At 44.1% G+C, this 20,814-nt stretch overlaps 1 protein-coding gene across 6 annotated transcripts in view; it reads right to left on the reverse strand.

The window, feature by feature from the left end:
- Positions 1 to 20,814, reverse strand: part of LOC122201779 (dynamin binding protein) — a 113,227-nt gene that overhangs the window by 35,653 nt on the left and 56,760 nt on the right. The window contains exon 1 of one of the 6 annotated variants that reach the window (XM_042907778.1): positions 10,160 to 12,272. The exons of the other annotated variants lie outside the window; for them this stretch is intronic. Within the exon in view, the coding sequence (XP_042763712.1) occupies positions 10,160 to 11,321 (1,162 nt within the window). The 5' untranslated portion in view covers positions 11,322 to 12,272. Of the gene's footprint in view, positions 1 to 10,159; positions 12,273 to 20,814 lie in introns of those variants that run through there. 6 annotated transcript variants of the gene reach the window in all.

Genomic DNA, 20,814 nt, shown 5'->3' on the forward strand with positions numbered 1-20,814 from the left:
ATTCACCTGAATTATAATCTTGTTCAAGTTATAACTATAAAACTTATGAATATTTATTTTTTTAAGTTTATTTATTTATTTTGAGAGAGACAGAGTGCACACAAGTGGGGAGGGACAGAATCCCAAGCAGGCTGGCTCCATGCTGTCAGCACAGAACTCCATGTGAGGCTCGGACTTATGAACCATGAGATCATGACCTGAGCCAAAACCAAGAGTCTGCGCTTAACTGACTGAGCCACCCAGGGGCCCATCTATGAATATTTAATAGAGAGCTACCAGAGTGCTAGGCGATGGGGCAAACGTAGAGAAAGCTGAAATGCCCTCAAAAGCTTTCTTTAGTCTCATCAGGAAAGTCATTTCATCTGTCCCGTGTTCAAGAACAGCAAACAGAATAGGGCTAAACTAGATGTCTTTAAAGTTATTTCCATTTGACTTAATCTAGTTGAACAGGCAAAACATAAGTTCATGAAACAAAAGAATAGTAAAAAATTGAATCAACTTAAGCATTAAGGGTTTTGATTATATTTATTTCAATGAACCCAATCTCTCAAAATAAAGATTATTTCCAAGTATGATCCAATATTTTGATGGTAAAATCTCATTAAACTTTGGATATCTGTCATTACATACTAGTATCTTATTTTCTAGTTGACACATGGAAAAATATAAAACCTCAATACAAGGAAAATATAAATCAGGTTTTCCCTAGGACCCCAATCATAAGTGCCATGTTGGTTTAAACAAGCTCTGGGCATCTCCTAGATCTCCCCTGGCTTCCATTTTGGGCCTGTTAATGATGCTACTTCTAGATCTTGAGAGGGCAGCAGGTGTAGTGAATATAGCCCTCAAACTACAAAAGCCCTGGTATCGAGCCCTGCCTCCCCTCCTACCTGTGTGATCTTAGACATGTTACATGACCTCTCTGGGCCATTGTTTCCATGTATATGTAACAAAGGGGCCTTGTTGGTCACTTCCAAGATCTAAAATCTTACATGACTTCCTACTCTGTTACTTAACTTACTCCTCTCAGTTTGGAGTAACCACATCAACTTCTTTTTTTTTTTTTTTTTTTAACGTCTATTTATTTTTGAGACAGAGAGAGATAGAGCATGAACGGGGGAGGGTCAGAGAGAGAGGGAGACACAGACTCTAAAACAGTCTCCAGGCTCTGAGCTGTCAGCACAGAGCCCGACGCGGGGCTGGAACCCACGAACTGCGAGATCGTGACCTGAGCTGAAGTCGGACGCTTAGACGACTGAGCCACCCAGGCACCCCAACCACATCAACTTCTAACTAGTCCCACAAGAAGTGCCACTTGTATGTGTCTTTGGACACATGTAGACAGTTGGCCACTTCTTTTAGTGAGCCCTGAGGACTAGGCATGTGCTGCGATTATTATGGAACCTAGAACAGTGTACTTCCAGTATTTGTTTCCTTCTTAATCCTTGAACATGACAAGCTCAGCTGGTCTCCCTGCCTTTCTGCTCACCTACTGTCCTTTAAGCCATACAAAGGCCTCTCTAGTCCCTGGATTAGACTTTTCTCTCAACTTCCCTCCTTAAGCAGCAATACAACATAATAGGTACTATTTTACCTTTTCTTAAAAAAACACTGCCAAGTCACATTTATTCTAGGTGTGTGATGCCAGTTCAACTTTTGAAAATCAAATCATATGACCAAGTCAATTGATAGAGAAAAAAATACATTTGTAAAAATCTGACATCCATATACAGTAATAAATACCAGAAAACTAGGAATAGAGCGGAACTATCTCAATTTGGAACAGAACACTGTATTAAAACCCTAGGGTGTTTACTTTTTGCCGTACATATTCTGTGCCCCAAAATAGAATTTGACAACACACATTCACTGAGCACCTACAATATGCCAAGTATTGCTGGGTTCTAGAAACGCTACCTTTACCACCATCACAAAGCTTAGACTCCACTGGACTTTTGTGCATACCTAATCCGTAGTTCTTAGCACAGCAACTGGTACTTAATAAATGGCAACAATTATTATAACTTAGAGTGCCCTGAGCACTACTCTGCTATAGATGGGAGAGAAGACATTACCCAAAATTTATTTTTTATTTTATTTTTTTTAGGGAGGAGAGGAGAGAGAGAATCTTAAGCAGGCTCCATGCCCAGCATGGAGTTTGCCACCAGGCTCAATCTCACAACCCTTTGATCATGACCTGAGCTATAAAAATCAAGAGTCAGATGCTTGTGGCGCCTGGGTGGCTTAGTTGGTTGAGCATCCAGCTCTTGATTTTTAGCTCAGGTAATTCTCTTATGGTTTGTAGGATTGAGTCCTGGGTCAGACTCTGCACTCACAGCACAGATCCTGCTTGGGATTCTCCCTCTTCCTCTCTCTCTGCCCCTCCCCTGCTCACTCTCTCTCAAAATAAATAATTAATTTAAAAAAAAAAAAGAAGAGTCGGATGCTTAACCGACTGAGCCACCCAGGCGCCCCTACCCAAAGATTTTTGAAACATCATGAACTATCCTTTTATGAAAATTTTAGTTACAATTTTGTACATAGTTACCCCTATGGCACTGGGGTAAATGAGGTTTAAATCTTCTTTTATGCAGGGCGGGGGCTGGAGAGCAAGAAAACTGAATTCCCTATCTCCAAATCACTGAGGAAAGAGCTAGAAGAATTCTCTAATATTTTTTGTCTAAGTATTGCTGTAAGGTCAGCACTAAGTAGAAGCATCTCCACATTTCAGTAGATGCTAAGATGCACAGTTTTGCACATTCTAGCATTTCTGAAGGCAAGATATGTTTTCCAAGTAATAGCATGTTAATGTTTAATCAGAAGTTTTCTTTCTATTGGTACATACAATCATTCAGTGTCTTATAACAGATGGTGTTTTAGATTCAATGAAATGCAATATATTCTATCGGTCTCCTCTTGGTTTATGATAAGAAAAAAAATGGGTTTCTTAAAAAAAAGAAAAAGAAAAAAGGGGTTTCTTGATATGGTGGAATGAGGTCCGCTGTGGAACCACGTATACAGACATGTCCCTTCCCACCAGAAATCACTGTGCGTGGGCACTATGGCTTTACAGCCTGATGGTCATGCCCAGCATGGGCACTTCCTGGTTTCTCAGGAAATAATCAAATTGGAAAGCTCTGGGGGATCAGGCTGGGTATGTCAAGTTTCTGAGCTCCCACTTTGACGTTCCATTTAAGGCTAGGCCTGCCATGGTTTTGCAAGTTAGCAGCTTTGATTCACCCCTCCTCCCACTGCACCCTCTAATATCCCCAGGTCCATGTGAAAGGAGATGCCCCACAAGGGCACCTCTTCCTATCCACACTCGACGTCTTGCCTTTCCTTCATATCTTTTGCTTTTACAGAGACCTGGAATCTTCCCAGGCCAATATTCCTATGTTTTTGATGAAACATTATACGAAGACAATTTAGGTAATGGCTTGTGGAAAAAACATACAACCTTCCTTGAGAATACAGCTCCTGATGGCAGAGGCAAGGTCTTTGGGTTGGGTGGGAGTCTGCCAGACTGGATCATTCCAACCACAGGATCATCTGATTTTCTTTCCCAGACTTCAATTCTCTACCAGCTCTTGGGGATATATGGCCCTACATATATTGCCTTTTGCCTCCACATATTTACCCTTTCCTCTCCTTTACCTCCTACCTACCCATCTATCCTCCAACAAGCAACACCTTGATTTTAAAAAGTAAACACGTGAAAGCCGTGTCCAACTCTGTGCCCCTTCAGCTACAGTCACAGGTCTTTGGTTCTTTTTGTGAGAGGTCTTGAAAGAGTGGTCTTCATGCCCTCCTTCTATGACTGCATCCCCCATATAAGTCCTTTGCAAGTAATTCTGAATCATCACGGTTCCAACAATATTGTCTTTTCAGTCAACCAACAGCCTCTTCGACAAATCCAACGGCATTATCCTTGATTTCCTTGGGCCACTTCAAAGCACTGGCCATTCTCTCTTATTTTAAATTCTCTGGTTTTCTCCTGACCTCTTCATATGATCTCGCCCTATGCCTCTTGCTGGCCTCCCTCCTCCTCCCCCTTCCCCCAAACTGTGGCTCAGTTCTCAGACACCTGATCTTTTCCCTAGTTGCTCCTTTCCTCAGAGAACGTATCCACTCACAGTTTCAGTGATTACAAGCGAGGAGATGATTCCCCACAGGCAGACCCAGCTTGCCTTATTCCTCAGGCTCTGCTCCAAACTAGCATCTGGTTTCTAAGATTTTAATACTCCAGTGCTCCACACACTGTGGTTCCTCCTTGTCACCACAACCATGTCTCTTTGCTTATAAAGTTTCCCCAGCCAGGAATGTTCTCCCTGCTTCTCTCTGCCTACGTCAACCTCCATTACTCACTCTCTTCAGCTTTAGCTCAAGTTCAAACATCTTCCTTAAGTCTTTTCCCATAACTCAAGACTGAGCTTTCCCTCTTCTGACTGTCCACAGCATTCACCATCTAAACCAAATATTCGTGTACTTTATTACATTATTCATATTTTTACATTTGCCTCTTCAATTGATCTGGAAACTTCTGTGTGTGTGTTGGGGGTGGGGGAGGCATCCTTCTCCGGATACCCCCAATACTTGGCACAGTGCTGAGTACAAGTTCTAGTTACCAAATCCCTGTTGAACTGCATTCAAAGGGGATGTGGGATCTGTATACTGGTGAAAGAATGATGGCAGCTCATGTTTATTTTGCATTACTACACGCCAGGTTCTACTGTGCGGTTCTAGGTACTTCTGTATCTATAAACTCACTTAACCCTCATAATACTGCCACATAGTTACATCATCTGGTTTTACTGATGAAGAAACTGCAACATAGAGGGATTAAATAATTTACACAAGTTTACACAGGCAATAGGGCCAAGTAGGGGAAAAGGTACCTAATAGTTCCCCTTATAGGACTTATAAAATTGTATTTTAATTATTTGCTTATATGCTGTTTTCTGTTTGAAACCACAAGTTCCTGAATGCAGACACAAGTCTCATCCATCTTCTCTGGTGTCTCAATAGGGACACAGCTGGCATTTTGGCCAGGACAATTCTACATTGCATAGGACAGGTCTACACACTGAAGAATTTCAGAGTCCCTGGCCTTTGCCTTCTAAGCCCAAGTAGTCCTTGTACCCTGCCACTGTAACAGCCAAAAGATACCTCCACCCAGTTCCACATCCTGGGGTTGGTCTGGGCCAGCCAAGCCTCAGAACGCCTGCCCCCTCGAGCCCACTGCATACCAAATCGGCACCATCAGTCATCCATGTAGCCGTGATTTCAACCAGGTGACCCCCCCATCCTGGACTTCACCTCTACCATTTGGACCAGGGATTTGTACCTAATCAATGAATGGTTAGTTCATATGATGAGGACTAAAAAAAACACAAGGTGAGTCAATTACACTCACTCTCCTGGGAATCTGAATTATGAACTATCAGCCGGGTCAGACAGAAATAGAAGCAGAAGTTGCAATAATGTCCCAAAGACAGTGTTGGGACGAGTATGGTTATATGTAATGAAAAGTGAAGAGGGTGCAGAAACTATGAGTAAATGGGAAGTGCTGGTCTGCAATAAGAGGCGACCATGCAGAAGTTCAGAGAAGGGTACAGACGTCATGAGAAAGATGGTCCCTGAAGGAGACGCAGAAAGTGAAGAGCTGGGCCCAAGGGTAGCTGGTTGCAGCCCACTTGTACCAGAGCAGTAGCCTCATCCCTCCTCAGGATCTTCAGGCTATCTACGTGGAACCAGAATGTAACACAGTGTTTGGTGCTCAGTACGGTTCTGTTAGATAAAAATAGATGAGTAGCTAATATGTATTATAAGAGAATGAAATTAGAGAGAGCGGCACAAGGTGCTCTGAGAATGTCCAGCACGTAAATGACAGTGGTTCCACCAGCACGACTCATCCTACCCACAGTGAAATTCCACAGTCTGTTTTGCTGGCCCTTAGTTACTGCCCAGTTAATTCCCAGGAGTATGGCCCCTGTCTCCAGAGTGGCAGAGACCTCTTGGCATCTATTGCGCTTGTGGCTTCTAATCAGCATATGAAATTAACCAGGATGAAGAGCTAACGTCTTGGATTGACTGGCAGACATTTTATTCCAATAGTTTGAATACAGTCTGCAGCTACAAAGACATCATGTTTGTATACTTGCAGTGAAAAGAAACTTTGACCCACAGAGTCCTAAAAACTGCGCTACCTGTGGAACACTGGCAAAAGTGCCTTCAAATCTGTGCTGGTTTTTATCATCTTGGGAGAGAACAAAACAGATTTCCCTGGATTCTGTTGTTCCACGGCAATTACCGTCCAAACTTTAAAGGAATCGTGAGTATATCTTCATCACCACTTCCCTCCTAAACCCCATGTAATGTGCTTTGCACCTTGGTTGCTCCTCTTCTTCACCCCATCTGGCAAATGCAAGGTCTTTCTTTGGTCCACACGCCTCCCGTATCTCTGCTGCATGTTACATGGCTACGCCCCCCTCCACTTGAAGTCTCTCCCCTGACTTCCCTAATACAATACTTTCTGCTTTTTCTAGGTTCATTTATATGGCATGAACACAGAGCTGTGCTTCTGGCTTCAACCCTGGTGACACAGTAAAAGCACTGGTCTGGGCATCGGGAGACCTGGATTCTATTCCTGACCTAGGGACTGATTTGGGACATATATTTCAATTTCTCTGCACTCCATCTCTTTGGTTATAAAAACGGTGGGTCAGATTTAAGTGTTTTTCAAACATTTTTTTTTTTTACGGTAGCCCACACTTTACACTGTGACTCAGTATATACATGACATGTAACACGTGCGTGTGGATACACACATGCTCACACACACACATGAAAGTATCACATGCATACTTTTCCTACACGAGATGCGCTACGAAATTTTCTACTCCCTTTTATTTTTCAAGAATGCTGCTTATAACCCACGGAAGAGACTTTAAGACCCAGTCATGGGTGGTTACCCATTATTTATAAAACACTGGGCTTGCTGATGTGTCGTGAGACAGGAGGATGCTACTGAGCCCTCCAATCCTGAACCTCCAAGCCTGGACTCTCACCTGAATTCCATGTCCTATTCCTCTCTGTAACAGTTCCTCATTTACATATCCTAATATCACTTAACCCATAGTTAACACGGAATTTGAGGCACCGCGTCCCTTTCCCATTTTTGTTACTAGCAAGTGTAAATCCTTGGTGCCGACTTTTGGTCTAGCAATGGGAGAGCAGCTTACATCGTACCAACCTCCCTATCGATAACTATTAGCAACCCTGGATAAGGCATTTTTTTAAAGTAACTGTGTGAAGGTATTGGAAAGCAACCAAAAGCAGGCCGAAAACTAGAGGGGAGAGGACTCAAAACAAGGGATGCAAACTAGGTTAGATCCATGTTTATCCAAATTTTACTCCCTGAAGTCAATCCCTGGTCTTCTAGAATGTGGGGAAAATCAAGCAAAAATGGAAAGCCAACAACTGGCAATCTTATTGGGCTGAAGAGTCAAAGGCTCATTTCTGGGGCTGTGAAGTGGCTAGGTATTATGAGTGAAATCCTGGAAAAGAGGAAGCCACAGAGAGAGCAGCCCAAAATCTGTGCAGAAATTCCCCTCAAATCCTTGAACTATGCATGCAGGTGATGAGACTCCGGGAAGCCAGCAGAAAGCAGTAACAGCTAGAGGCCAAAAAGCCTGGCAGATATTCACAACTGCTTGGGGCTGAGAAGACACGGCTTGAAATTTGAGTCCCTCTAAGTTAAGAGATTCAATAAACACTTCATGTTGCACTGAAACATCAAAAAAGCTGCACCCTAGAAGTAAGACCCACCTCTCAGGAGGAGGGTCCCACACCCTAGGACTAAGGGCAAAACCCTAACAGGCATGCCCTAACAATCTCTAAGCCTGAGGCCTCCATAGGAGAATGAACTGATAAGGCAGGTGAGGGAAGGGCACATTGTGGTAGAAGGACTTGGTTTCTAGCTTGAGAGACAGGCTGGGAGTGGCCATTAGATAGCACCTTGTTTCTCAGATGGAGTAGGGGGAGGCAGGGGAGGGTGGGAGAGGAGGAAGGGATGGGACATTCCACGTAGATAATCACACCTGCAGACACAGGGCCTGAGGGCAGATGTTCAGTGGGGGTCAATCTGGATCTCAGGAGAGAGGGGACCATGCAGTGATAGACTGGTGGAATAACTTGTAAGGCTGAAGGGAGGCGGGTGGACAAAAGACCAAGAAATCACAATTTATGAGCACCTACTATGTTCCAGGCATGTCTTTAAGGGTTTTATTTATGTTCTCTCACTGACACAGGTGTCATTATCTTCATTTTATAAATAAGGAATCTGAAGCTCAGAGAGATTAGGTAATTCACCTCAAGTTATACTATTAGTAAATGGTGGGGCTGAGACGTGAACTCCCAGCAGAAGACAGACTCTAACACTTGTTTCTGTAATTACATGTTGTAACTGTAACGTTCAGCAAGGACAGTGGTGCCTGTGCTGTGAGACAGCCAGCAAAGAATGTTAGAAAGCGAAAGGATTTCAGGGCAGACTAAGATTCTGTTATAGGCCAAGGAGGACACTAGTGGTATAAGCTAGGGATGTCAATTAAGCTAAATAGGAATACCATCAAAACTGAAGCCCTCGAGTATAAAGAGAGAGTTGTAAAAATGTAAGTGACAGAAGGGGGTACTGAGCTGGTTTAAGAGAGATCATAGGGCAAATTGCACCACTCGGGAGAGAAGGGCTTGACTCTTGTTAAGTCAGACAGAGTAAACACACTTAGATTACACTTAGGAGGCTTAATACAATAAGGAACTAAAGATAGGAAACAAAGTTCATGTACGGAACAGATGTGGGGGAAGGGAATAGGAGCAATACAAAAACCAACATAAGGAATCACAGAATCACTTGTGTAATTGTGTGTGTGTGTGTGTGTGTGTGTGTTTTGATTGTTGTTGATTTGAACTGGAAGGAATTTAGAAGTCATTCAATCCCTATCATCTCAGAGCAAAAACACACCTAGAAAAAAATGGCTAGCTGCTAAATACCTCAGCCTTCCAATTAAAGCTGGGCTTAGTTTCATTTTTATCTTTATAAATGCAGGTGGAGACCCTGATTGATCCAAAACAATGCCCTGGAAACTCTGGTTAGGTTAAGCCTGTGCCGGAAGCCCACGGATAAACCACTGGCACTTCTGGGATCACACCAGGGACTTGTCATGCCCCCACCAACAGTGAGCCTGTTCTGAAGATCTAGATGAGAGACTTCCCGCTCAGGAGGAAGGTGTGAGATGGAGTTTCTAGATCATTCACATTTTCTGACTCTAACCCTTATCCTCTGCTCATAACCTACACCACCCTCAAATCGGCCTCCACCAGAAAGTTGGCTTCGTGAGAGAATAGCGTAAATAAAAAGAAAGACTTAACAGGGAATCCAGTAATTATAAAAACAACCACAACAAAACAAAACAAAATGAACATAATTCATTTCAGAGAACAGCAGAAGACAAACTGGCAAGAAAGAAACAACCTCTACATTATAAAAGACTCTTAATGTATCATGTTACAAAAACTTCGTTAAGGCGAAGTGAGATGAAGTAATTTGAATGTACAAAGCATCATGAAGAATATAAATAATCCTCTGATTTCCAGAAGAGTTGTAGTGCTCATCATTCACTTAAGATTCCTGAGTGTAAAGATACAAACACTCTATAAAACAAATTAAATCTTCTTTTCCCCAACGTCTAAAGAAGCGTAGAGATGGAGAGAAAGATCCTGCCAGGAAAATAAATTTTCGCTTGGTGCCTCAGTAATGAACTTGCCATTCCCATGAGACAAAGAAATATTAAAGAAAGAATGGAAAGATATTTGGGATTAGAGACCCCTGACAAAACCAAGAATGATAAAGATATTTCCCATGAGAACACGGTCTCGTTCTGGAGGCCATGGTGTGTGTTTATAGTGCTGTATCTGCTCTTGCTCTGAAAAGTGCCTCCCAGAGGGATTAAATCTCTAAGGTTGTTCTCACTCAAGATACACTGAAAAAAGAATTTCGAGCGCCAGGTTCCTTAAGTACATGGGTGTTCCTAGTACCTAGATAACCTCCCCTTTTACCTACTTTCATGTTTTAGCATTCTCATAAGGCTGGCTGAGTTCGTACCTTGAGTTTTCTTCCTGTTTTGCACAAATTCTGAGCGTCTCAGGGTGCTGGGTGCTGTGCGGCGGTAGCGACTATTCCTTTTCCAAGCCTCAGGGCCATTTGTCTTTCTCTCGTCCTCTAAATGCCAGGTATTCTTTCCTAAGGAAGGGCCCTGCGGAATGCCGCTATGGTGTTCTCCCCGATCCCCTCTCGTCCACTGATTCCGCAGACCATCCGGGAAGATCCCTCTGCTCCCAAGGGCCATCATTCCTGCTCTGTCCATGCCACTGTCCTCCAAATCCTTCATCTGATGGGCAGAATCTGTTTCTCTGTAATTCTGAAATTTGTACTCACAGTTTGCAAATAGAGTGTCGTGGCCTTTATTTTCTGTATCAAAGTCACTCTGATCCACGACAGGAGTCTTTGTTTTGGGATAGATTTTATCATTTTGACACACACCTTTGTCCCCTTCATAGTATTCGGCAAATTCTTTACCTTCATTGACACCATTCAAATCTGGAAAGTCCACAGACTGACCATTAATATAATTCCCAGGAACCTGACATAAATTGCTGCGGTTTCTACAACAAATATTAGTTTCTTTACAATCCTCAGCATTATAATTAAAATTCCTGTGGTCCACGTGCCACTTTTCAGGTTGACCACCATTCCCCACAGGATCATCCAAACCACTGTGGCGAGTCTGTTGTCCAGTTTCTTTAGAGTCCTCAGGATTACAGTTCAGATTCTGACCATCTACGTAGCCATTCGTTTCCCTATATCCTTCAGCTTTCCAGCTTTCTGGGCTGCCTGTAAGCCAATTATCCTTCGTCTCGGGGCTCAGATTCCCATAATCTACATCTCCTGAGTTCCAGTAACCATCACAGCCTTGAATCACACTTCCATAGTCCATACAGTCCTTTCCACTTTCCTCTGCTTCCTCGTGGTCTGAACTTGGTTCACTCTGCCCAAAAGCCCAGTATCCACAATGCCTTTTTCTGAAGGGCCGATTGTGCCCTGACGTCCAGTTTCTGGAATCCGAGCCGCCTTCTCTGTAAAGTCCATCCAGCCCTGTAAGATCCCTCTTCTGTAGACTCCTGTGATCTTCATACTCCCAGCTGGAGCCCCAGTGCCCTTTCCTGCCCGCTCCTCTTTCTTTTCTATCTTTGTGGGTTTCACACATGTTCAGTGCACTTAAAGACTCGAGTTTTGCTTCCCTCTTCCATGGGCCTGGGTGGGGCTGAAATGTGAACCGGTGCGGTTTAGCCCAAGGCTGTATCCGTCCTTCTGAAAATGTCTCCCAAAGTGCTCGAGACACTCACTCTTCTTGCTCCTCCAGCTGGGAGCGCAGAGAAATGTGGAGTTATTTCAACCTCGGATCCAATCAGTGAGCTGCTATATCTTTCCCCACAGAGGCCAGAAGATAATTAGTAACTAGTGTTCATGTGATTGGAGTTGGCAGCTTCGTTTGGTGTTTCCCTCAAGCTGGTCAAACTGGCTTGGCTGCTTTCTGTGCTGAAGGTGGAAGTATTCTGCTGTTCTAAAGGTTTTGTAGAAAAAGCAGAGTGAGCAAGAACAGCCCCCTTTAAAAGCCAAGGTAAGGTCATCTATCAATCTCATCGGCCTCTTTAGATATTTCTGTAATCAACCAGGGGTATAAATAATGTTTTCATGTGCAGCTCAAACTGGACCTCTGTTCCTCATCTTCCAAGTTCAGCTTTCTAATCCTTAGACATCTGAAACTCTGCAGGTCTCCGTTTCCCTAAGAGAGAGAACTCTTCCTCCTGTGAGAGCTTTGCTTTTTATGGGAGTCAGGTTACCAGTTAGTGAGTACACACTCAAATCGAAAGTGGTTTCAACTCCTGCCTGCAGACGCAATGGGGCATCCCACTGAAAGGAAGAAAAAAAACTTCCTTTCTACTCTCATCTGGTGTCTGAGTAATTTTAAAACTGTCCCCTGCAAGAATGTAGTTAAGTATGTTTTTCACACTTCCCTTGATACGTGCCATGCCAGAGAAGCATGAACACCATTTTCTAAATCTCTTCTCCATCCAATCATGCAGCAATATTCAGGAACTGGGGAATAAGGTTAGGAAGCAGAAAGGTGCCTATAAAAAGACCTCTGTGGATCAACAAACATTAGATGGGCACCTATTATAGGTGAGGTATTGAAGAAGAGAGAAAATGTGAACAAGTCAGTCCCTGCCTCTTGCAATGCAGGAGCAACCCCACAACAGAAGATCTAATGTGACAGGTGCTATAACAAACACAAGGGCAATGCAACAAAGCAAAGTCCCCGGCAGGGCAGCTGGAGGGCATCATGGAAGTGGCGGCATTTGAGCAGTGCCTTTAAGCACAAGCAGGATTTCCCCAGGCTTTCTACATATGGAGGACTAGGAGATGGGGAACGGTTTGGAGGACGGAACACGTAGAAAAGTAGTAAGAGAAAAGGCTGGAGCGGTAGGTTGGGGCAGATCCCAAGGGACCGAACGCCATTTACTTCATTCAAGGGAGAGTACTGTGCTCAGAGACAGGCTTTGGTAAGGTATTTAGCTAACTGGTCATCTATCAATGTCCAGGAACAGTTCTTTGAACCACTGTCTAATCCCTATTTGTGAAACAATATAGACCAGGGTTAGATGCTGTGTCAATAATTAGATGTTTACTCTTGGATGAACCACTCACTCAATCTGGGACTCGATGTACCCATCTGTAGACATCTAGGCCCACTGACCTCTATGACACCTCTGATTCCTTCAGTTTAAAAAATCCATGTTCCATTTTCCTCACAACTTGTTTGTCCTTTCCTCAAATACCTAAGGCGCTAGTATGCACACTTTGGCTGCAATCTCTGGATTGCCAAATCTTCTGATGTGAAGGTTTCTGTTCTGTTCCCTCACACCTTCCAAACCAGTAGCCATAGCAGCGGCAGCCCTGGAAGCTTCTATGTTTTCACTGTGAGAATGTGCTAGAATCGGGGCGAGGGCTAGCAAGCTGACAAAATTTTTTTTTTTTTTATCTTCAGTACCCTGCAAAGAGGGTACTGTATTACCCTTACTTTACTGCTGACAAAGAAAGAGTCTCAGAGTTTCAATAACCTGGTCACATAAGGTGGTACCAGCCAGGGCCACAATCTGAACTCAGATCTGTTTGACTTCGTGGCACTAGACGAACAGGGATACTCAAAAACGTACTAGAAAACCTTAATTTCCCTCAAACCAAGCAAACGAACAAGTAAACTCTATCACGATCTAAGTCAGAGGTGGGCCACTTCTGAGGCAGGTGTGCTCACACTGGCCCCTTCCCTTCCCCTGACATTCCCTCTGTGCCTCCAGTCCTGGAGTCTGCCCGTGCCCCCTGCCACCACCCCCCAGCCCGGCCACCACAGGGCCGTTCCTCGCCATTTGACCACAGTGCACATCTAGACTGCCACATAAAGTAAGCCAGGCATACTTTTAAATACTGAAAATAAAGATTAATCTTTCCCCCACTGTTACTGGAAACAAAGTTCCCTTTAGCTACTTTGTATCTTCGATAAAGATAGCACTGTAAGAAACACACCTAGTACATCAACCAAGAGAAGATATAAAAGAGGATAAATGACGGAGGCCCTAAAGTGCCACAGGGCCCTGATGCTTGCTGTTTGTCACCAGAGTGGGGGCGATCCGCTGCAGTGACTATCTGTGCACCCCTCGCCCCCAGTAGACAGAAATACTGCTATATTCAATGGTAGGAGGGAAGACAGGCAGCAGGATTTAGAAGGAGACAGAAAGAGGGAGAAGGTGCCAGAAGGGTAAAGGAAGAAGAGGGAGGAGACTGGAAAAGAACCAGCAAGAACACGTGCCTCCCTACACTTCTGTTAATGTCTCTGTTAACTATGCAGGTCATGCCTCTCGTCTGGTGACCGACGCTTCCACACTAAGGGTGCCCCAGTGATGTTCTCTGATTCCTACAGTTCTTGCTGTTTTTCAGAACACTGAGCAAATCTCTCTCTCATTTCACCTACGTTATTTTATTATGCGTGTGTAACTCCATTTATTACACTGAATGCTCCTTGGAGGCAAGGACCATGTCTAACTTATGTCTCCGTCCTCAACACATCTCTGCACATGGGTTACCCAGCAGGTACAGACAGGTTTGAGGAGCTGATGTTTGCAGCATTTATGGGGCACATGCTAGATGCCAGGCAGAGAGCAGGACAGCTTGGAGGTTAAGAGCACAGCTTTGCCAGCCCTGGGTGTGAGTCTGGACTTTGCCACTCACCAGCTGTAGAATCTTGGGGAAGTTACTTAAGCTCTCCAAGTTTGTTTCGTCATGTTTTCATCTTAAGCACAAAAGACGTGACATTTCTGTGGAACATAATTCTAAAAAGCCTCATTATTGATAAATTCCCACTACCTGAAACTTGAGAAACTTTTGTTCTGCCACCTGTATATCTAATGCAAGGATGGTTCTCGAGTGTATCTCAAACCAAGTCACAGGTATGGAAGGCCATGGAAGAGCCTGGAACTTGCTATGGCTTTGGGGATGGAGCACTGAGCCAAGATTCCCTTCCAGCCCCTCTTCAGGTCCTCAGAAATCATCAAGCTATCTGGCAATCCCCCAGGACTTTAGGACTTCTCATATTAAATGATCACCTTTAAAAATTTTTTTCATTAGTTTTTTAAATGTTTATTTATTTTTGACAGAGACAGAGTGTGAGCAGAGGAGGGGAAGAGAGAGAGAGGGAGACACAGAATCTAAAGCAGGCTCCAGGCTTTGCGCTGGAGCACAGAGACTGACGCGGGGCTTGAACTCACGAACCACGAGATAGGACCTGAGCTGAAGTTGGAAGCTTAACAGGCTGAGCCAGCGAGGCGCCCCTAAGTGATCACCTTCTTGAGGACATGCCTAAGAGCTCATCCTCACGAGTCCCCTTGAGGGTAACTGTTGCTGCCGCCCCTGTTCAGCCCAAGTGCCCTAGTTCTTCCCTGATCCTTCACAGCAAATCTGCTCCAGGACACCCCTGGCCCTGCCCCGCCTCCGAGGCTGCAGTCCCCTCAGACCTGAACGCACTTGCATAGCGGTCCTCTCCCGAGCATAGTTTAGATAGAAGTTTCCTCTCCTTAATACCATCTGCTGTCCATCTCTCAGAAGATGACTCCACTTCTGGCCTTCCCATAATACTCTTTCTTGTTGGAACTTATTTTTCCAGTCGCTTGCAGTGATCTAAAGTAGAGGGGCAGGTGAGCGTGTGTACTTGGCCTGCCTTCTCGAGCCAGCCTCTCCGGACCACCATTCTCCTGCTGGGAGTTCAATCAGTATCCTGTAATTCCTACATCCGCACATTACTTTGTATTTTCCTTCCTGAGGACACGTGGGTTCGGAGCTCTCTGGCACGCCTGCCCGAAGTGACACAGCCGTGTTCTCCGCGAGCCCTAGACTAATGCTGGTGCCTCACTTTCTGTCTCTTCCTCCTTTATAATTTATTTCTGTTTCCTCATCCTTTTCCCTAGCAAATCTACCATATCCTACTGTGTCTGTATCCATACACTCTGCCTTCCCTCCTGTTAAAATGGAGAAACTGTCTCGGCTCTGATAACAGGCCAGTCTCTCTGCTGGTTCCCTGGATCCCAGTCCCCCTCACGCCTCAGAGACTGTGTTCCAGCAACAAGGCCCTCTCCCTCTGCTTCTGCAACGCAATCACTCCAATGGATCGGTCCCACTCACTGGACTATCTGCGTCTTCTCCTTTGCTGGTTCACCGTCCTGGTCTTCTACACTCCCAAACACTGGTGTGCCCCAGGGCTTCTCCTAGATATGCAATTACCTAGCACATGGCAGGAATGCAGGGAACACTGATAGGACTGGAAATGTGGTTTGCAATCTTATTCAGTGCCGCTGCCTCTCAGCCTAAAGGAAGAATTTAAAGGAGACCACTACGGCTAAAGCTACTCATAGGACATCAGTGCTACAGCCTCTGGTGGTGTGGACAGAGGGTCTGGAAATAAAGGAGAAGACAGACACCTAAGATCTAAAGGTTAAGTTCCCCAACAGAGGAAGAAATGAAGCACTAATGAAAAGCAACAACTGACTGGGAGGAGGGAAGGCAGAAGCAGAGAGCATTCTGGGAGCACTGTAAAAGGCAATAAGGGCTGGAGTGTTGGAAAATAAGAGGTGTTTGGGGGGAAATGTGATATGCTCTGAAGGGTGTGAATATTCGCAATGAGACAGGGCTGTGAGAAGCACTTAAGATGTCTCAGAATTTATACCTCGTGATGAACTGAAAGGGTTATGAGTTAGGTGAGGGCTCAGAGAGACGAACGACAAGCATGGGGACGTTGCTAGCATGAATGGGTAAGCATGTTGGAAAGCTGTATGACTTCCTGATAAGCAGGCAGCCAAAAGTGTATCTGTGCAGAAGGGCTAAGTATTTTTTTCAAAGATATGAAGACACACATATATTCTCTTATAGTTTTCAACAGATGAGAGTACTAAAAAATGCTATGCCTGACAATAAACTATTTTGGAAGTAAGTTGACAAGGGTCTTTTGGGGTCCCTCCTCTGTGAGCCCTTGAATTTCTGGGTTTTTCAGGTGCTGCTTCCTACACCCACTCTCAGAGATCAAGCAGTCCTCTCTCAAGTTGAAACACGCCAACATCATGGTGTGGCACAGTGACAGGGCACAGAAGGCTGTTCAATGAAACCGACCTGAATTTGAACCCCAGCCCTACCACTTACTAACTGTGACAGTCTGGGTCAACCTGGGCTTTCTCATTTGTCATATATGCACAATATGGAGGATTCATGAAAGTGTGTCAAAGACCTAGCACTCTGTGTGACAAGTAATAAGTGCTCAATTAATTATAATTGTGATCACTGTCTTACTCTTTCAGTTCCTTCAGCTAATGGTGAGGTTCAGTGCCTGGGCCACTTCTGTGTATCTATACTCTTTCTTTTCTTTTTTTTAAGAAGTAATCTCATTAAACGTTGTGGCTTTAAATAAAGTTTATGGGCTGTCAAAATTGATTTGTCCCAAATGTACGTCTCCAACCCTTACCCTTCCCCTGAACTCTGGGCTGTATATCAAACTTGCCTAATCAATACTTCTACCCGGATGTTTTATGGGCTCATCAACATGACCAAAACAGAGCTCCTGACCTCTGTCCCGTCCCACCTCCCCCACCAACCAGCATCTCCTGCAGTCTTCACCACGAATTGAGAAATTACTGGCAACTCCAATCCTTCCAGTTGCTCACCCGCGGGGTCATCCTTGACTCTTCTTGTTCTCTCACACCTCACACCCAATCCACCAGCAAATCCTACAGGCTCAGACTCAAAATATACCCAGGACCACGCACCCCGCATCATCTCCAGTCTACCATCCCGGTCCAGGCCGCCATCACCTCTTGCCTGCAGCATCACTGCAGTAGCCTCCCAACTGGTCTCTGTGCCCCTACCCTTGTGTCTTTCTGTTTGGCCTCCACACTGCAGCCAGAGTGACGCTATAACATGCACCAGATCTTACCGCTCCCCTGCTCAAAACCTTCCCGTGGCTTGTCTTACTCTGAACAATGAACTACAAGACCCACACCTTAGCTCTAGCTGAACTGGCCTCCTTGCTGTTCCTCAAACACTAGCTTCACATCTGCCTGCGACGATTTCCTCACCCCCCAAAAATGGCTTGGCTGGCTCCCTACAATCATTCAGATCTTCACGCAAATGTCACTTTTCAGTGAGGCCTTCCCTGATTCCATAGCTTCTTTTGCCTTCTAGTACATATTCATATTTCTACTTACTGTTTGCCTCTCCCCAGGAGGGCAGAGATCACTGCCCTAACTCCAGAGCACTGCCTGGAATACAGCAGGAGCTCAATATATGCAGATTAAATGAACCTCCTGGAGTTTCTCATCTCTTGGGGCTTGCTACATCTGGCAAAGTGTAGGCTGGGAGATGACACACTCAGTGGCCGTGTGGTGGCAGGAATGACTGTGGCCAAGGGTCCGTGCTAGCAGGAGGCAGGCAGGTCCTTTCACTATGTCCCTGCAAAGCCCCAGTGAAATCTGAAACCGATACTTAAAATCCCTGGATCTATTCCAGTTTCTCCTCCCCTCTGCCCTGAGCTGAGCGTGAGGAAACGTTCACAAAGCCATGCTACAAAGTTACGAATAGAGATTCTTTAACTAACTTAAAAAAAAAAAAAGAATAGTGATTCATGGGTTAATTATAACTAAGTCAACCATTCCAAGCTACATTTCTTGACACACATTGAACCCCTATTGTAAAAGGAAAACTAGTTTCAGTCCTGAATTAACATAGACTATTAAAGCCTTCTAACTCTGGTTGCTGTTTTATACCAAGACAAAATCCATTTAAAGTAACCGAGCTACTTTTTACTGAGCCAACATCCTGAACCACATGCCACAAGTCAAAGATACTTGCTTTTTTTTCTCATGTACTGACAAATCAGAAAGAAAGATTATTATTCCTTTCACATAAACTTTTACATCTTGAAAGACCACAAAATGTTTTGGCTATTTAACTCATTGTGTTTTACTAGTTTGAGAAAGAATTTTTATTTTATTTTTATTTTTTCAATATAATTTTTCATTTAAAAATTTATTAGTTTTTAATTTATTTTTGAGAGAAAGACACACACACACACACACACACACACACACACACACACACACACGGTGTGAGTGAGGGAGGGGCAGAGAGAGAGGGAGACACAGAATCCAAAGCAGGCTCCAGGCTCTGAACTCAGCATAGAGCCTGATGTGGGGCTTGAACTCACAAACCACAAGATCATGACCTGAGCTGAAGTCAGACACTTAACCTACTGAGCCACCCAGCGCCCTGAGAAAGAATTTTTAATACCTGAGGCACGCCAAGGAGTCTTCAGAATAAATAGCTTCTGGATGTAGAAATAAACTATACTTTCAAATTAAAAAAAATTTTTTTAACATTTTTTCATTTTTGAGAGACTTAAAAAGAGACACAGTGTTGGCAGGGGAGGGGCAGAGAAAGAGGGAAACACAGAACCTGAAGCAGGCTCCAGGCTCTTAACTGTCAGCACAGAACCTGATGCAGGCCTCAAACCCACGAACCATGAGATCATGACCTGAGCCGAAGTCAGATGCCCAACCTACTGAGCCACCCAAGTGCCCCTATACTTTCTAGAATATTGTAGATCACTTCAGTATAAATATGTTACTCTTCCATACCAGTAATTTTTCAACTTATTAAATGAATGGCTCTCTTTAGTGGGTCTTAGATCTCAGTATGTTGTTGAAAATGTTACTTTCTTGAAAAACATTCTGATTTGATGTGCAACAGCCTCTTAAAATTACCCTGAGAGTCTCTGGTCAACATTCCCTTGACATTACCTTCAAGGGAAGAAAAGTTTAGGAGCGAGGCTCCCAATATGAAAGAGGCTGACTCTACCCTTTACCATTCCCTGCACTGATGTAGAACTAATGGGGTCCTTACTCACACTGAAGTAACTATGACCATGGTTCAAAGGCTTCAACAGTGTGATTACATACAGAGGTCAACATCACTATGATCACTGGAGTTTCAGAGATACACAAATATGAATAATACTATGACTATGTCCTTCGTATTAATCAATGGATAGCCAGTGCCTGCCTCCTAGTATGTGCTTAAGAAATATTTGCTGAATAAAGAAATGAATGTACAACCCTGATTACTTGTCAAATTGAGAGGCATGTGAACCTCTCCTAGAGACAGGAAAACACTATGATATTCTAAAAGAAGATTCTCTCAGGGCTACATTATGTAGTCCTAATCAGGGTTCTAAAAGTAACATGTACTGGGAAACCTGAAAGTCTGTGGATTAACCCCAAATCTTTCCATTGCTCTGGAAGTCAACCTATTTATCATTTGAAGATACTGTGTTTTAGATATGTACCTTAATTTATTAACTAGCAACTCATCTGACCAGAAGCTCTCTGAGAGCAGAGAGCACATCTGTGTTTATTACCCTGCCCTTAGCACAGTACCTATAACAAACATTTGCTGGATGAATGACTGAACTGAATCCCATCCTGAAGCCTGCAAAATGGCATTTCATTCCCCAACATGCTATAATCAGAGATGCCTCCTACTCTGATTCTACTCTGACTCTATGTGGTAATTCCAAATGTAAAGCTCCAAATTCTCAGCTGGAGCCAAATACCGGCTTCTCTAAAACTAATCCTGGGCTTTCAAATTTCTTTTTTTTTTTTTTTTATAAATTTTTTTTTTTTTAACGTTTATTTATTTTTGAGGCAGAGAGAGACGGAGCATGAACAGGGGAGGGTCAGAGAGAGAGGGAGACACAGAATCCGAAACAGGCTCCAGGCTCTGAGCGGACAGCACAGAGCCCGACGCGGGGCTCGAACCCATGGACCGTGAGATCGTGACCTGAGCCGAAGTCAGATGCTTAACCGACTGAGCCACCCCGGCGCCCCTCAAATGTCTAATAATTAAAGTTTAGGTTATTTGGACCAATCCTCTCACAGGAAAAAAAAAAGTTTAAGAAGTTGGAGGAAATATTTTTAAAATCTTCGAACTATCAATACACTGACAAGATGGTAGCATGCTGGCCAAAAAACCAAAAGAAAACTGGAATCCAGACAAGCAAATAACCACAGAAGCGGCATTGCCCCACAGCACTTGCCAGTTCCAGAAAA

This window comes from Panthera leo, chromosome D2, assembly GCF_018350215.1.
Source record: "Panthera leo isolate Ple1 chromosome D2, P.leo_Ple1_pat1.1, whole genome shotgun sequence".
Taxonomy (NCBI): domain Eukaryota; kingdom Metazoa; phylum Chordata; class Mammalia; order Carnivora; family Felidae; genus Panthera; species Panthera leo.